Source organism: Solea senegalensis, linkage group LG18 (genome assembly GCF_019176455.1).
Source record: "Solea senegalensis isolate Sse05_10M linkage group LG18, IFAPA_SoseM_1, whole genome shotgun sequence".
NCBI classification, from domain to species: Eukaryota; Metazoa; Chordata; class Actinopteri; order Pleuronectiformes; family Soleidae; genus Solea; species Solea senegalensis.
In genome coordinates, this window is record NC_058041.1 from 9,852,502 (window position 1) to 9,871,222 (window position 18,721).

At 41.0% G+C, this 18,721-nt stretch overlaps 1 protein-coding gene across 2 annotated transcripts; it reads left to right on the top strand.

Annotated features, from left to right (window-relative positions):
- Positions 1-979: 979 nt before the first annotated feature.
- Positions 980-15,991, top strand: timp2a (TIMP metallopeptidase inhibitor 2a). 2 transcript variants are annotated; one of them, XR_006358192.1, is made up of 6 exons: positions 980-1,404; positions 10,003-10,103; positions 10,201-10,309; positions 12,406-12,530; positions 14,071-14,318; positions 14,936-15,991. XR_006358192.1 is itself a non-coding variant. In XM_044013102.1 (5 exons), the coding sequence occupies exons 1-5, from the start codon at positions 1,275-1,277 to the stop codon at positions 14,266-14,268; spliced, it is 663 nt and encodes a 220-aa protein (XP_043869037.1). In that variant the 5' UTR covers positions 980-1,274; the 3' UTR covers positions 14,269-15,991. The 2 variants fall into 2 exon arrangements, 1 of the variants encoding a protein (XP_043869037.1); XM_044013102.1 differs by having other exon boundaries at positions 14,071-15,991.
- Positions 15,992-18,721: the final 2,730 nt, after the last annotated feature.

An 18,721-nucleotide genomic window follows, 5' to 3' on the forward strand; every position in this document is an offset into this window, starting at 1 on the left:
TCTCCGGGTTCTCCAGTTTCCTTCCACAGTCCAAAAACATGCAGATTTTGGGATTATGCAAATATGACCCTCGACACTGACTGTAGGGTGTGAGTGTGACATGGATGTGGATGGTTGTTTGTCTCTATATGTGGCCCTGTGATGGACTGGCGACCTGTCCGGAGTGTACCCCGCCTTTTGCCCTATGTCAGCTGGGATTGAAAGTGCTGTGCAAATGAACATTTCGGGCTACTGAGTGACACCGCATTCACAGGAAGACACAGAAAAACATGGCACATGTGTATTGGGCATCATGTAACGTGAAATTAAACTACAACAACTTCACAGTTAAAACTACGTACAACACATTCAACATGAGTAAAGAACTCAATTCACCACCACTGTTTTTAACCACTGTTGTCTTTTCTTCTGAGCCCTCATTTTTCTTTTTAGTCTGGGATACAAACTTGTTTGAGGCCTCTGAAAATATAGACTCTGATTCTATGATTAACAGGCAAGACTTTGAGACTTAATTTATTATTAATTTAAGTCTTAATTTATTACGTATTCCTAATGTTTGTAACATGCTCTCAAACATTTAATTGCAAAGAAGATTTATTGCCATTTTGGTGCACATAGCACTGCATATATAAAAAGAAATGGCAGCAGCATGTGTACATAACCCTAACCCACCCTAACCATATCAAAAAATTGATGTGTTTAAAAACATTTAATTTGATAAATTATACAATATGTACAGAAATAGTACACAAAGTACGTTGCTAAAGTGCTATATATTAGTAGATATTATAAGTGGTTAATTTCTTTCAAGTAGATAAAAAGAGAAAGTAATAAAAACGAAAAGGTAATGGTTACTCTTTACACCTCAGTGTCCGGGGCCTAGAGTGGCCCTGCAGACGCAGGACACAGCGCCCTCTACAGGCTCAGGCCGTCAACAGCGGGAGGAGTGGTCACACGGGCCGCTTTATAAAACCGCCTCGACCTCAGTGAGGAAAACACTCCAGTGAAGACACACATCAGCTGACTCTGGCAAGAGTAGGACCAAGACTCACCGAGCTCATCCGTGTCACCTCACCTCAGTCCCGGAGCTTAGCGCGCGGACACTCCGCTGTTGTTGACGTCGCCAGGAAAAAGAAGAAGAAGAAAAAAAAACAGGAGGGGGAGACGCTGTTACTGCTGCTGCTGCTGCTGCTGGATCCTCACTGCAACGAATTTGATCTGCGCAGCGACAAAGAGACAGAAGACAGACATCACCACACCAGTGTTTACCAAAAATGCCGTTTTCAGTGAACGGCGTTCTGTGCACGCTGGCGCTGCTGCTCCTGTGGAGGGCGGAGGAGCTGGCGGAGGCTTGCAGCTGCGCTCCGGTGCATCCGCAACAGGCGTTCTGCAACGCCGATGTAGGTGAGTACAGCACCGAGGACTGACTGACTGACTGCTGCTGTTGCTGCTGCTGCTGCTGCTGCTGCTGTTGTTGTTGTTGTTGTTGTTTACTTGGCCCGTGATGTTGCGCCAGCCTCCAGCACTGATGACTGAGCCACAGTGATGTGTGCTGCAGCTGAATGGGCAGTAAGAAGCTGCTGGAAAACCTCAAGGTGGAGGCTGTTGCTCCACAAGGCCATGGCCCATACAGTTTACATATATTACATTTCAGTCTACACACAACATTATTATTTTCACTATTATTGTTATTTTATTTCTCACTTGTCATCCATGTCAGGGACCCATTGGGTGAAAATGGAAAACTTTGAATGGACAAACACATGGTCATTTTGATGGACAGTGTCCATAATCATCACTGTAACATAACATGGTGTTAATATGACACATGTATGGTTATTATCTCCTCCTGATTCCTCTGTGACATCACAGTTATGGGCCTTTTTTGAAATCCACAACTATACCGTTGCATGTCATGCCAGGGTGTAAGTGCACTGTGTAATATTCAGGATGGAAGGAGTCTGCCACCATCATTATCTATATAACGCTTCTGCTCTTGAGCAGAGTGTGTGTTTACCAGACTTCACCCTCCTCAGCAGCAGCAGCAGCGACGGTAGCAGCAGCAGCAGTAGCAGCAGCAGCAGCAGTGTCTCCTGGCTTTTGCAGGGCAACGTGGCACAAGACAGGAAAAGAGACAAGGAGGGAAAGAGCAGAGAGGAGGACAAGGGATGGAGAGAGTGAAGAGAAATTTTACTTAGGGGAGGGGAAGGGGATTTGAATCTCAACCACAGAATATGTCACATCTAGAGCTTTCCTTCTTTCTCTCTCCCTCTCTCTCTTTTTTTTATTAATTTCCATTCCTGCCCTGTTTCTTCCTGTGAGGGTGGTGCTGGGAGGAATTGCAGGAATGCTGCTGGGATTTTCCCAACTTTGCTCCGGTGTAACACAGGGACACACACTTTCACAGACAACATGCACGCCCCACTGCCATGCATGGTAGACTCTCTCTCTCTCCCATTTCTCTCTCTCTCTCTCTCTCTCTCTCTCACACAGACACACACACACACACAGTGACATCTGGCTGTCAGTTCAGGGCGTTTCAGGGGAGAAACCAATAAAAGTCACGGTCAAAGTTAAAATATGCATGGTATCCTTGAGAATGAGAACGCTGAAGACCACACTCTTCTTCTTCTCTCTGCATCTGTTCTTCCTTCTCTCATGTGCCTCAGTGTCTGCATATGTGCGTGTGTGTGTGTGTGTGTTTGTGGGCAGTGTGTAATGTATTGCAAAATGACAGGTCTATTTTTCAGGTGTGACTCAACCACTCGTTGAGGTGGCAGCTCTCTGTGAGACAGTGAGTCTCACAGTGGAGGTGTATGTGAGGCCTTATCTGCATGGAAACAGAAATTTCCCAGAGAGGAGGATTTTTTTTTTTGGTTTTTCGGTCTTTAAAAAGTTTTCCGTAAACATTGTTTCAAGAAACATCTCAAACCCCCGCCCCCCACCGCTACCACCACCACCAAAAGCGGGAAAAACATGCACGCAGTGAACAAACCTTTTCTAAAAAATAAAGCTTTATTGAAATAAGTATACATTACAATGGATACGATCACTAAAAACCAAGTTAGGGTGACTAAAGAAATGGATAAAAGTTGTCATAAAGCTAATAGACAACAGTCTGCGCAGTGTATTGGTTGTATACATGAAAACATAAGGATGACGTTTTGAAATTGGGCACAAAGCCAATACGATTAAAACAACTTAAGCAGATTCTCCTGAACTTGTTTTTGTGTGTAAGTTTCTTCCTCTTCCAATAAGTTGCGACAGGCTGTACACTAAGAGGTGCAATGCTGTCCTCCACAGTTTGAAGTTCCCAATCTCAATCTTCTGAAGTCACAGTTTCAACTTCTTTCTTCTTTAGCGCACACCCCCAAGTTGACCTTCAATTATTCGTCAACACATTTCTTCACCACATTTCAAAGTTCCTGTTCTTGTTCTTGTTCTTCTTCCAATCTTCCTCTACCTCAATGCCCCCGCCCCGACAGAGAGACCTGCAGCCTGACCTGATTTTTTTACTGTGTGCTCATGTTGTTTTTTAAAGGGTGCGTGATTTAACAAAAAAAAAAAAAAGGCTTTGTCAGCAGTTCACGCAGAGGGGAGGTGGGGGTAGTGATGCACATCAAAGGCCGTACAGACCAATAAAAGGCAACAGTGGCTGATGCCATTGTCCGGCGATGATTTCAGGGCGGATCTGAGGGTGAAAACCACAGCTTTGGTGGATCTGAGAAGCCCAATCTTCTCGGAGAAACACCCACTGCAGAGGAAGAGGTGAAGGCAGGGCTGTGGAGAGGACAGGCGGGGATCAAACGAGGTTTGCAGCCTTGAAAAGAGCAGTGCTGGCTGACTGGTTGCCCAGAATGTGCGTGTGGGCAACAACAAAGTGACCTTGTGTAGGGCTCATGTGGCCGACTGTTTGTTTTGGTGAAATAGGAGCCCCCTCTTCATCCACACACACATACTGTACTGTACTGTACTGTACACACAGAAACCAGCAGCATGAGTGTATGTGTGTGTGTCACCTTCTGTTGTTCAGCCTAAATGATGCTCCAGGTCAGACCACAGGCCATAAAAATTGGCAAACGTCATGCACCTACCATACACACGCATGCTCACACACGTAGAGGGACAAACATCTTCTTTTCATATAAATCTGTTGCCCACAAAGGGGAACTTCCCACTCTGACTGTCCTGAGACTGGCTGGTGTGGAAGACCGGTGTCACCGTGCTGTCTGCAGAACAACAGCAGAGGACATGCAACAACACATGCACACTGAGTCCCCATGTCTCCATTTATGGAAAAGTAGACATGTTTTTGTCATGCGTACATCATGAGAAAACCAAAACCTCCCAAGAGCCTGATGGAAACTCCACTTTTTTTTTTTTACACACTTTCTGATATCAGTGTTTGAGAATAGACACAGCTGAATCATTTTATTTCAGCCAGAATGTGTTTATAGATGCTATGTATAAGAATTTAGCATTGGAAAGTTTGTTTTTAGCTCTAGAGCATTTGCTGAAGTGTTAGTTTCCCAACTGGAACCAAAAAAATACTTGTTCCGTAATTTGTGGGTTTGTCAATGTAAGCTGTAGATGAGACGAAGAGGAAGGACAACACTCACTCACCTTCTAGCCTTAGCTTTATCCTCCACATGAGGGTCATGGGTGGTGTTGGCGCTAATCTCAGCTAGGGCGAAAAGTGGGGTCACACCCTGGACAGTTTGCCAGTCCATCACAGGGACACATATAAAGACAAACTACCATTCACTCTCACACTCACACACCTATGGTCAATTTGGAGTGTCCAATTTGCCTAATCCCATATTGTATGTTTTTGGACTGTGGGAGGAAACTGGAGAACCCACACACACACACACACACACACACACAGGGAGAAAATTTAAAAAGTATGAATTTAGAAAGGCCCTTGTTCCAAGCGGGTCACAAACAGAGACAAACGTGCTAACTGCTACACCAACCATATGGCCGGAAGGACAGCATACTGGCGAAAATAAAAGAAACAAAGAGCATGTGGTTTTCCCCCGGAAGAGACAAAACCTTTCAAAATGTGGGCGTCCCATAAATTCCGGCTCGCAGAAGCTCAATGCAATCCATCATGTCTCCATTGTCATGTTCACTTACTTACTTTAGCTCACGTTGTGCGTTGAGCAATGCCAGTCGTTGATGACGTACAACGGTGGAACTTCCGTTTCTGCTTAACTGCTGTGAACAACACTTACGGCGCTTTTCCACTATACAGTTCCAGCACGGCTTGGCTCAGTTCCGTTTTTCTTGCTTTTCCATTAGCGATAGAACCTGGTACCTGCTGCTCTTTTGATTCGTGAGAGACTGTCGTTACTGGAAGAGTCATGAGTGCGACGTCTGACACAGGAATCAAATTGAACAATGCCACAGTGTAGATCAAAAGACTTGAAACAGAAGAGGTGTATTTAGCGACAGAGCTGCCGTCCATCGTGATTCGGTGAACAAATCTTTTTAATTAACTGATTTGAACCATTCAGTACACCAAAAAGAACTGCTATGCTCGCCACTAGTTTGTGTGTTTGTGTCGCGTGTATAAAGCGACGTGATGGCAGTTTCATGCAGCCGTGCTATGATGACCACACGCATGTTGAGGAGGAACTATGAGTAATGGAAAGCGACGTGTCTGCTACCTAAAGCGTGTAGAGCTGGATGTGAGAGCACTACAAGGGGCTGAATATATGAGACAGGACACATTGGCAAGTAGAACCCCAAACCTTTCAGATGGTGGTCGACCTACTCCACCACTGAAACACGACGTCTCCTATTCGTCTTCTGCTGACATGTACATCTACAACCTCCCTGAGAGAAAAAGCAGCAGCTCCAGTGTCCATTATCATCTTGAGCGTTCTTCTTTGCTGCGCAGGTCCTCATACAGAGGTCATGAGTAGTGTTTGAGGGCGAGTCGCCCCTCGGTCCAAATGACGGCTTAAGCAGAAGAAAGCCCACATACGCCTGGAGCTGAGCAAACCACACTAGGAAAGTCGGGGATGATTTGGTGGTCATTGGAGTAAGAAAAAAAGAAATGAGTAGTCATGCGGTGGACTGCATGGGGTGGGGGTACATGGGTGGACTGCATGGGGTGGTGGGGGTATGTGATGTGGTGTGTGTGTGTGTGTGTGTGTGTGTGTGTGTGTGTTCATATGGGGTTTGCATGGAAAACATTGCGTAGTGCAGCTGATGCGCATGTATAAGTCATTAAGCGCCGTCCTAGTCGGAATGTTGGTCACTCTGCGGTTTGTGGAGGGGGCTCCTGTCCTGACTGCTGATTGTCTGCAGTGTGATCGTACGACTTGAGGATCACTCTGCAGTGAAACCTGGCCGCCTGCAGCCTCCGGGGTAGCTGTGCTACTAAGCACCACACACCCTATGTAGTTTGCAGCCTCCGCAACAAGCTGTTGTTAAGACTGCGCAGGGTCAGTCCCAGCCGGCCTTATTGCAGGGCACTGAGAAGTAAACATGTCTACAACGGCAAACGTAGACTGACAATCTGCCTTAATAGTAATGCATCGTGAATAACGGTCATTTCCCCCCCTTCACTATTGTGCCCTGCTGCTGATTCTTGGCTCATTAGTTTGTGGCTCAGAATGAGGCCAGGAAATGAGAGTGGAAAAACTGAGAGGAATGCAGGAGAGAGTGCCAGCCAGGTATACTGCTGCATGTGTGTGTGTGTGTGTGTGTGTTTGTGTGTGTACTCTGGCTGCTGCTGTGTATTTGCATAAGCATCTGAGTGGAACCTAAAATGCAGAGGTTTGCTTGTGTGCAGCTGACATTGGTTTCTCTTCTGAGTCAGAGTTCATAAAAAAAGTACCTGGACGTTTTAAGAGTTTTTCTCTCGAAATTCAACAGCCGTCTTATCGAATCTTTATCTCATCCTGTAAATATATAATCTGTCTGTGCAGACTCCCTTTATGGAAAATGGGTTTATACATCCAGAGAAACAAAGCCTCAAAGGCCCAAACCTCAGATTTATGTCTGTAAAAGTTCTTGGTCATCCAGGTCATAGTTATCTGCAGTAGTCAGCTGTCAGCAATTGGACTTTGAAAACCTCAGATTTATCCATTGAAAATAAATCAAACTGTTTTGTAGGGTGTTTGAAAAGAGTCTGATGGATACTCTTTACCTTTTTTTCCTGATGATTTGAGTGTTTAAGAATAGAAACAGCTGGATGATGTTAGCTCTGCCAGAGTGGATTTAAAAGGTGTGAGTTTTTGCATGTTGTTTTGTAGCTGACGTTAGCATTACACCATGTTTACTGATGAATCCCGCAGAATCCTTTCCAGTTTGCCTTCAAACTTAACAGCATAGCAGTTTCACTCAGTTGTTTACATGCGTAAACAGTAACAGTAAAAGGTCAAATTGGACCTTGAGTGAGAAGATTCAAGCAAAGTCTCCTCCTCTCAGATTATCATGGAATAGATGGTGGAAAACACCAGTGTCCACATTTTATTTTTGCTGTTTTGACCTCTGCCCATTCCCAAAATAATAATATGGCTCTTAAATGATTAACTGCTAAGGAAAATCTGATGAACTAAACCCAGAGTCTATGTGCACCATGCTTCTAGTGTTTGAACAAGTAATCAGTCAATTACACAAAATCAAACAAATATTCAATACTATATACATCTTAAAACCCATTTTTACTCTTTGGCTTTCAACCCAGTATGAGACATTGGTTTTTATCTTTTATAGTTTTATTTTATGACTTTCATTTGTGTTTGTTTCTTTTGTTAATACTTTCTATTATTAGTATTAGTAGTTATTAGTATTAGTATTTTATTGTATGTTTTATTGTTTGTTGTCTAGGCCTATGATGTCATTTCTTATATTTTATTTATCTTATGTATAATGTACACACATTGTGTATTGCAACCACACCTGTAGTCAATCAATGAACATGATTGTTAGTTGCAGCTTCATTGGTCAGGTAAATAATTTATTTATCAAATATACATTTTGATCTTGCACTTGTTTCGGATATATATACAGTATATATATATATATGTGTATATATATATATATATATATGTATATATATATATTTATATATACATATATATATACATAATGTGTATATATATATATATATATAGTTTAGTCTCAAGAAATGGGTGGGTTTTGGACAAGGTTAATAGAATGTTAAAGGTAAAAAGAGACTAGAAATGTTGTTAACTCTTGGGAGCCATGAACTCCCATATTTGTGTCTGCTCCAAGCCATAAAGCCCCAAGGGTGTAAGAGCAACAGCAGTGGTGTGTGTGTATCTGCGTATCCTCTGTTCCTGCTTATTTTATGTTTTTTTTTTCTCAATTGCTCATATTTTCCATTCTGAATAAATGACATAAGCATAGCTGAAGCTTGATGTAGTCAGTCAGGTCATTAAAACACACCACACACACACACACACACACATGCTGGTTCTGCATTCTTTGTGTGGACACTGCTAGACATAATGCATTCCCTAACCCCTAACCCTATCCTTAACCATCACAACTATATGCCTAACCCTAATTCTAACCCTAACCCTTAAACCAGATCTTAATCCTCAAAAAATCCTGTTTAAATCGAGTGGACCAGCCAAAATGTCTTCACAAAGACAGGTTTGCTTGACAGTTGGTCCAGGCAGCTTACTAAAGACATGTACACACATAGCTATTCGTCTTAGGACGCTGCATTGATCCCATTCATTTGACATTAACTGGTTACCATAACTTTAACCTCACCGCATGAGGCTATGTCATGAGGATCAGGTTTTGGCTCCCATGACGATTACTGATCCTACAAATACAAATACACACACAGACAGGCATATACTTCCGGCAAAATTTAATTTTTATTCTTTTATTCTGGTGTGTTGACAGTTTCCTGGTTGCTTATGGAAGCAGGAACATTTGTGTTATAATCCGAGGTGCAGTGTAAACCTGCAGTTAGGTTGTCAGTGCTGTGTGTTTACGTGTTGTGTGTGCACATGCTTTGGCTACTGTCTGATGTGACTACTCTGTTAGCCAGGGCGGTGGTGGATAAGAATCTGAGGCCTGGCCGATGATTCATTAGTGGTGGAATCACATTATGATGGTGTCGCAGTTGATTTGTGATGATTTGTCTGTAAGCAGCATAAATCTAAAAACTAAAGGACATACTTTGATCATCTGATTCTATTTTTCTATTATTCTAGTTTTCCTAGACAACATCAAAAGACTGAAAAATGACAATCACACCAATCACTGTGATTAATTGTCTTGTTTTGTACAACCAAACATCTAAAACATCTCATACCCAGCTAAAAAATAAATAAATAAAGGAATACATAATTAACACAATCTTTTATTTTCTGTGTGAGTCTGAATCCAGACGTCAACAGGTTCATGGTTTTTAATTGCATTATATATATATATCTGTTGAGGTTTAGTTTTTAAGTATGATGTAGAGAAACTGTCACATTTAAAGTTGTCAAACCATCAAATATTTGGCCTTCAGATTTCTCTTAAACTGCAGTCACGACTAACTTCAGTTAATAAATCAAATAGTTAATTGATTTACACAGAATCCATCTGCTTGTGTTCAGAATAGAAGGTCACATCTTCTTTTCTTTGTCTCTAACCAGTCAAGTCAAGTCAAGATTTTTTGATTTTATGGTTTGTGTTGGACAAAAAGAGAATTGGAACCAGTTTGTGATTGGCATTTGTTGTAGCCTATATTTGTTATCTGCTTACTGAGTTTACATTTAGAGCTGCAGTGGTTAGTCATTAGATTTTGCTTCAGACATTTAAATCTAAAGATGTCACCCTTTTCTCAGTTTTGAATTTATTGTGAATTGAATATTTGTGTGTCTTTGATTGCTGATCTTAAAAAATGCTTGGATATGTATGTAGTAAGATCCAGACTAATTAAGAAAATAATCCGCTGACTGATTAAGAGTTATTGCAGCAGAGATGTGACGCTGTGTTGTTCTGTTTCCGGGACAGTGATTCGAGCAAAGGTGGTGGGGGAGAGAGAAGTGGACACAGGGAATGATATCTATGGAAACCCCATCAAGAGGATCCAGTATGAGGTCAAACAGATTAAGGTGTGTATCATGATGATGTAGTCTGAAGAGTTTTATGCTCAGCTCCAGCCTCCTTCTTTCTGATCTTTGAACTCTTCCCTACATTGTCTTATTCCAGATGTTCAAGGGTCCAGACCAGGACATCGAGACTGTCTTCACAGCTCCTGTGTCCGCTGTCTGTGGCGTCACCCTGGATGCCACTGGCAAGAAGGAGTACCTGATCTCAGGTCTGTATCACTGTCATTGTGCACCAAATTAGCAGGTGTGACACTTACCTGTAGTAGGAAGACTGTTAATCTAAACTGCCTATTTTTATGGCTGGGCATGTAAAATAACTTGTGGAAGCAAATGGCACAAGCACACTGAAGATCATGATTTCTGTCTTACGTCAACATACAAACAGAACAGACAGACACACTGATAAGAAATCCTCAGGGTTTCACGTACAGACAGATAATCTCATATTGGCCTGTGGATGTAAACATCCAGGCAAACAAACATGAAGATGGATAGACATTTTATGCACTGCAGGAGTTACTGTTTATGTTATTATGGGTAATAACACGCTCCCGACTGAACTGTGGAGACTGGGAGTGACCTTGTCTGTCATCCCGGGCTCTCTGTAGATGTGAATGTACACCCTGCTTGTTCTCCCAGCTCAAGGTGAGATGCCGGTGAAATGAAAATAAAACATTTCTCTCTCAACAGTCTGGAATGTAATCTCACTAGGCTGTGTTTTTTTTTTTATTTCTGCAAAGCCATAAACTTTCACACCAGTGTTTAATTATTTTAACTTGGACAAATAAAGACGCTGTAATCAATTAATGCAGAACTAGATAAGTTATTCATAAATATAACATCAAAGCTAATAATATCAGTGTTGTTTTCATTGTTTTTTGCTCATAAAGTAGAGGTTAATGAGTTGTTATATTACAGTAGTTTTAAAGGTCCAGTGTGGAAGAATTAGTGACATCTAATGGTGAGACAACAGACTGTAAAGCCGTGTTTCAACCAAGCGGTTCGGTATGGTACTTTTTTTGACTGGATGTGTCTAACATTTTTACATGTTTTGATGGTGGGAGGAAACTGGAGAGCCCGGGGGAAACTCACGCAGACATGGGGAGAACATGATGCAAACTCCACACAGAAAGGTCCCAGTCCCTTCCTTTCCCAGGATATCGTGATTTTTTTGTTCGCAGATTAAGTTTCGACTGGTTTGGTTCTGGTCTGGCTGCTGTATGAACATGGCGCCGAAAGATAGCGGCCTCCGTAAAGCAAGGCCCTTGCCAAAGTACATATAAAAGGCTTTTTCAAGGGCTATGAAAACCAAATGAAAGTGATTATGCACTTAAAACACACACTTATTGGTGGTACTAAATGTTACACACTGGACCTTTTTAAAGCAAACATTCAGAATTAGATATGAAGCTGCGGCTAGCTTAGCTTAGCTTAGCTTAGTTTATCTTAGCTTAGCTTAGCTTGGCTTGGCTTGGGTTTGTCTCACACGATCAGATTTAAATGGATCATGTGCCCTTTGTTGAACTGTCCATCAGAGAGTGAATGAGTTTATGAACTATTCCTTTGATGTGTGTGTGTGTGTGTGTGTGTGTGTATGTTTGCATGCTAAATCTGAGCAGTGTTGTGAGTGAAGTCAGCAGCAGCAGACATACAGACAGAGTACAGGGAGAAGAGGAGACACAGAGGATCATGATGTCATGTGTGCTCTGGTTTCCCCATCGCAGACAGAGATGCTCCCGCAAACACTCACCCCTAATTACATATAGTTGTAAGGAGAGGAACTGCTGAAGCCAGCATTTCCTTTCCTCTCTCTGACTCCGTGTTTTTATTTTCCCAAAAAGTAGCACTTGAGCAGGGGGAAAGAAAGTTAAGTTTCTGCTGACTGGGGCTTCTGTTTTACAATGATTCACCCTTACAGTTGGCTGAGTGTCGGTGAACTGTGTCACTCGGTGCTATGTGCGAGGACACACTGCACAGTAAAGACTTCAACAAGTCGAGAGTTGCTCTTGCGGACAGATTGTGCTGAAGCGAAGAGGACGCAGCCTCAGCAGATAAACTCGACGTGAAATGTCTTGTTGTTTAGTCTGGTGCAGCTCGTGCTCGAGACGCGCACGGCAGCATTTCACAAGGACATGTGTCCTGTGTTGAAGCCTGCAGGTCTGAGAAGTAACACTCAATCAGTTTTACCCAGAAATCTGACAGTGTGTGTCCTTTTTGAGCAATTACCATGACCGGTTGCTCTTCTGCATGTGTGATCCTTCATCTGTCGCCGTGACGCCACCATATATGTGCTGTTTCTTTACAGGCAAGGCCGAGGCCAGTGGGAGCATGCATGTGACCCTGTGTGATTATATCATGCTCTGGGACTCCTTGAGCGCGACCCAGAAGAAGAGCCTCAGCCAGCGCTACCAGATGGGCTGTGAATGCAAGGTAAGGAAGGCAGCGGGAGGCGGAGGCCTGCGTTGCGTGGTTTGACTTCAAGAGTTGCATAAAAAAGAGGGGGAGAAAAAAAGAGAGGGCTGCAGTTATTTCCCTCCTGCCGCTTGAAACCAGACATAACAGATTAAACAAGACGAGACATGAGCCAGAACAACAGCTAGAACAACAAACAATCTTTTTATATACGTGCACCTCCTAAACTGTTTCTCAGGAAGCCACTGAACCGTCCAATAAGCACTTAAGAAAACATTGTTTTTATGCTGTTGCTTTTGTACAGAATAGACAAATAAAACATAATGTATTGTTTAAAGATAAAGCAAGTTCCGTGTCTCTAAACACTTTTTTAGGGCTGGTTGATATGGAGAAAAACATGGTCATGATAAAACGCCTTTGGGTCGATGTTGACTTACAATTAAAGATTAACTTTTGATATTAAAACTCTTTGTTTAAACAATGCATGAACATTACCTAAACAAACCCTATTTTCGACAAGTTGAAAGAAAGAAATCCAGTGTTTCTAATCCACACAAATGTCATGACAAACGCAACCAGTCATTTTGTTCAGACTGAGCTGATAAAAACAAATGACAGACTCAAGTTTCATTGAGCTTTAAAAATACCAATAGGAGGATTTTGTTACTTTTAGACACGGCCAGTTTAGCTCAGTGCTAGGCTAAACTACTTTCTCTTGACACAGATATGAGCGTGGCACCAATCCTCTCATATAACTTTTAGCAAGAATGTGAATCTACAAATGTATTTTTAAAAAAGGTCTATTCCTTTAAATCATAATATTGTCAATTATATGTAGTTTGTTCATGATTCATTCTATAGACAGTAACAAAAAATTAAAAATGTGTTTTTCAAGTGTCTCTTCCTATTTTTCTCAAAAAAACTCAAAAGAATTGATTTCTTGTGTCCACACTAAATACCTAAGTTTTGTACTGACACATAAAAGTAGCATAGAGTATAATGATATGGTTTAGAGCAGGGGTTTGCAGCCTTTAGTATGAAAAGAGCCATTTTTGCCCCCTCTCACCCAAATAAAATGAAGATAATAACCTGTATAAAGCTTTTAATACATACAGTATATACTAAAGAAATGATAGTTTGTTGCATTTATGAAATTTAAGAACTACAAAAAGAAAAACTGTTTATGTGTATTTCATTGCTGTTTATACCCAACAGAATTATATAGACCTAGCCCTTCCATTGTTTGTGGCAAATGAATGAAATAAAAAGTAACCCTCTTTGAAATGAATATTTTAATTGCTTCCTATATTTCACACACAACTCTGTCAAGGCTTTTTAATATTGCATTTGATGTAGACATTGAATGTGACGCACAACGTATTAAAACACTACCTTAATGTCTATATAAGAGGTGTTCACTTTTCAAAGCTACAAGGAGCCGCTGCAGAGGGGCCGAAGAGCCGCAGGTTGCAGACCCCTGGTTTAGAATTACATCCCTGATTAGGTTACACACACACACACTCAGATTATGGGGAGATTGATCAGTGTGTTTCTGCAGATTGTGCGCTGCCCCTCTCTGCCTTGTGAGATCTCAGCACCCGAGGAGTGTCTGTGGACAGACCTGATGATCGAGAAGCAGGTGCACGGACGCCAGGCCAACCACTACGCCTGCGTGAAGAGGGCGGACGGCTCCTGCTCCTGGTACCGTGGTGTTGCACTGCCTAAGAAGGAGTTCCTGGACACCGAGGACCCTTAAAGTCGCTCGGCACGTCTGACTGCCCACTGCACAGCCTGACGAAAATAAATGTAAACAATTCCATTGAAATGAAATGTAACGGCATCAGGCAAAAGTGATTTTTGATATCGAAGGAAAGTTAATGTGACTTAAATATCTGCTGCTCTGAAAACAATCTTTAGCCTCTCGAGGTCGAGGTTGTTCTCAGACACAGCGACTATGTTGAAACAAATTTAAGAAAAGAAAAAAAAAGAAGCATCATGAGACATAGACTGGTCAAGTGATGATGTAACGTCCTCCTGAGGCTGGCGTCAGGAGGATATAAATTCTCGTTGAGACAGAGCACTTCCTGCCCGGCAAAGCTCTTAAACAGCTCTGCTCTCAGACTCCAAAACCAATCCCTATCTACGGATGATCATCCGTTACCCATCGTGTTTCTACTTTTATTACCTCATTCTCCATTTTATTCCAAAGCCAAAATTCCAAGTTGCCTTTTTTGACACGATTGTCTCCCTTTCTCCGAACACTTTTAAGTTACTGCTTCTCTCATCTTTTCTGCTGGGAACTGTTTGGCCACCAGTGACATCGGGCGCCGCGCAGCATGTTTGATCGATCCATTTTTTCTTTCTTCCTTCACAATTCATCTTGCATGACTGATTTTTTTTCTTTTGACGTGTTTTTCTTGTAGTGAATTTTAACAGCAGCCTGCGACTGTCGCAGGCCTCACTGGACCAGTCTATGCTGTGTGAAGATGAACGCTCCAAATTTAAACCTGCCTGTGAGGTTAAAAAACAAAAAAACAACAACAACAAAAAGAAAAAGACTTCACTGCCCCACAGTTCAACCAGAAAACGCCCAAATTCCTCTCCTCCTCCTTTCTTCTTCTTCGTCACATCTACACCTCTCTCCCTTGTTGGAGCTGTACAGTACCTATGCATATACTTTTGTTCTTACTTGATAATTATTATTATTTACTGCGTTAGAACTAGATTTGCACTTTTTTGAGGATGAGTTCCAGTAAAGACAAGAGCCTAAACACTCTGATGTGACAGTATTATCTTTTGCCCAGACGGACAGACAGACTGACAGATCCACCTCAGGTGCAGATTTAGCCTATTGTTTATTTTTTTTAAATGCTTTTTCAGTGATCCATATTCAGACTCACACAATCTTATTCTTGCTGCCTTTGGCAAACACCGGTGAAACAGTACTTGCAGTGAAAGAGTTGGAAAAATGGAAGAGTGGCGAACGAGAGGTGCGGATGTATGAGGGATCTTTGATGTGCGAAGGAGAAACAAGAAGAGGTTTTCTTTTTGGGAAGTTATTTCAGTGTCTTTGTGTTTTCTGTCGATTGCAGTCTCATGGTTTGCCAATATATTCCCCACAGACATTTCATCTCACCACTAGTAACGTCTTTACCCGCTTACTGTCCGCTTTGACTCGTCCTCTCCGCTCCTCGCAGTTAATAATAAAAGCTTTATCGCCGTCCTAGAACAAGCAAGTTACTCAATCAAAGTTTACAGTGCAGTTTTATACACCTCAAGCTACATTAACAAAAAAAAGTATATATATAATGGAGTATTAGAGGCATAATTTAAAAGTAAACTCTTTCCATTTTCCATTACTTTGTATTTTTTTCAGTGTTATTATTATACCTTGTCATCATTTTTTTGTGTGTTTTTGCTGTCTGTGTCTACGATGTCTGTAGCTGTAGTGTTGGGTTTGAGAAGGTCCTCTTGCGCTGGGATAACGTGAGAGTGAGAGAGAGAGAGTGTAATCCTTTTTTGGAGACAAATGAGACATGGGTACCTTGTGTGAATAGAGGACTGTGCATGTGTTTGATGCTTTGTGTAAGTCCGGGCGGAGGACAAAAAAAAAAAAGTAATTCAGTATTATCAAATAAAAACCACACATTTGAAAGAACAAACAATGTCTGTGTAAGTCATTTTGACCTTTTTTAGAGTTTAGTGAAGCAATTCGGGCTTTGGTTTTGGTCTTTTTCCCTCCCTCAACATCATGTTCTATGAACCTGACAAATGAAGTATGAAGGAGGTCAACTTTTTTTTTTACGTTGCCCTATGGATGAACGGTAGCTCCTGACAATAATTATCAGCTTCTACTAAGTCCACTTAGGCAGTCACGTTAGTATCACAACTGCTACTCAAGACACAATGAATTGCGAAATAAAACACTTTAGCTGAGCTATGAAAAGGAAATAACACAATAATAGACCAAGGTAGTGGATTATCCTACTCCTGTAGATTATCTCATCAGCCACAACATTTTTAACTTATTACTATTGTACTACACAATAAATATGAACTCACATTTCAATATTTCAGAAGCTCTCTGAACAAGCTATGGGTTTACCTCAGTCTACCTGAACAATAAAGCAATCACTTGTGTCATCAAAGTTATGCCTGTGATGTTCTTAAATACATCATTTAATGTAAATGTTTACGTTTTCTAATATTATTATTATTATTCACAGTATATTTTAAATGTATTTTTGTACTTTACTTTCATTTAAGATCTTATACCTTTTATTTCTAGTTTTATATTTTGATTTGATTTGGATTCTGATGTACAAATATCACAGTTTCTTATGTAATATGTCATTTATTTCATATCTGCTTTGAAAGTGTGAACCATTTGAATTGTTAGTACTATGGAGAATTAAATGTCCCCGACTCTTCACCTTTGACCTTCATATCACTTCTGTAATATTATAAAGCAGCCAGGTGCGGCCATTATTTGGCCACTGCTAATTCCCCTAACTCTTCCGATGTGAGAGCAGAGCACAGATTGGTTTTGAAGTTGGTAGAAAGGAGACAAAAACGCTCCTAAATGGATGTGGTGACCGACTCAGCTAGGAAAATATTTGAGAAATGTGCAGGCTGATCCCAGAGCAGGCGGTTTTGTCATCTCTGTTCTTTCTCGTCTCAAAAATGTCAAGGCGGAATCGCAATGATGAGCCACTGTCAGTTTGAGGATGTCCGTTTAATTTGGGTGGACAGATGCAGGAAGTCCACCCCTGTTGGGAAACTCTTGTTTAACTTCTCGTTGGTTGAGAAACCACTTGGGTAAGTCTTCAGTAGATTGTGACTTCTGCAACCTCTTTCTGAAAGTTTTGATTTCCTAAGACAGACGGGAAGAAACACAACATGTCACAAGTAAGTATTTAATGATTTAAAAGATACAATAACATTTTATTATTTTGTGTTGGAAATATATGAGAGGAGAAAGTGACTGAGGGAGAATTATTATGGTTTACTGTAATATATTATATAATATATAAAATATGATGAGCAGGCCCTCTCATTAAACTGCTAACAAAAAATAAAGATACAGTTCATACAGCAGAACACATTTTCTCTGTATGATCACGTGATTGTATGTCTCATACAATAGTGCAGCAGATAAACACACCACTTTCCTTTGTAGTTGTGATGCCACCTAGTGGCCACCAGAGGACATAGCAGTCAAAAAAAAAGGCTTCTTGAGCTCAGGATTCCTTAGCTCATTTAATGTCTTCATAGGAAGTTATGGTTGTTGTGCTTATGTGGAGCAGTGTGTCACAAAATAACTAATAGCTATAGTGATATATTAGGTAAATTTCAAGAAATGACCGACCACCTTTGTCAAAAGACAGTGAAAAACATAAAAACAGTAATACGTTCCAGTTTGTTTTCAAAAGGGCACAGTGTTGACAGATTTAACTGACTTTGAACCAAAACTGTCATTAGTTTTGCAGGTTTTTTTCACATTTATCACAACAAAATGCAGAATAATACATGTGTATTTGTTTGATTGCTGTTTATTATCATGAGCGGAGAGAGGAAAAGAGGGGGAGGGATGAAAACACGGAGATGAAATGTGGCAGAAAGAGTTCAAGAGGAGATGAGGTCGAGGGCAACAGAAGGAGGTCGACTCTCCAGAGAGAGAAAAAGAGAGAGAGAGAGAGAAAAGAACGTGAAAAGGAAATTTAATGAGTGACAGAAAAAGATAGAAAAGCAGCCACATTCTCAGGAAGTCTCGCACCAAGAGAGACAATCTATGAAAACAGAGAGATGATGACATGTTTCAGTGTTTTTAACATTAAGGAAAACAAACTACCCATAACTACATTTGTATAATATCCATAAAATAAAACCGATAGTTTGATGTCCTGCAGTCTGCAATACAATATAAAAAGATTGGTTTTTTTGTACGGAAAGTGCTTTATAAATAAAGTCTGATTGATTGATGATCTGATTGCTTCACTATATGTGCAACACATGCATACAATAATAATGCTATACTTTGGTAGAAATGCTATAACAAAATACGTTTGCTTTTATTTTATTGGAAAAAAGACAAATCTCTATAACCCTTGTATTACAGGAAATATTCCACAATGGCTTTTATAATAACGTTTTCATTTTAATCTATCAGATTACAATATATTCCATCTTCCTCCATGCAGACAATGGTG

Excerpts from the sequence above, each read along its gene's own strand:
- timp2a (XM_044013102.1), top strand. The coding sequence starts at position 1,275 with ATGCCGTTTTCAGTGAACGGCGTTCTGTGCACGCTGGCGCTGCTGCTC. Across the intron at positions 10,310-12,405 it reads GAAGGAGTACCTGATCTCAG|GCAAGGCCGAGGCCAGTGGG; the intron begins GTCTGTATCACT and ends GTTTCTTTACAG. Across the intron at positions 12,531-14,070 it reads AGATGGGCTGTGAATGCAAG|ATTGTGCGCTGCCCCTCTCT; the intron begins GTAAGGAAGGCA and ends GTGTTTCTGCAG.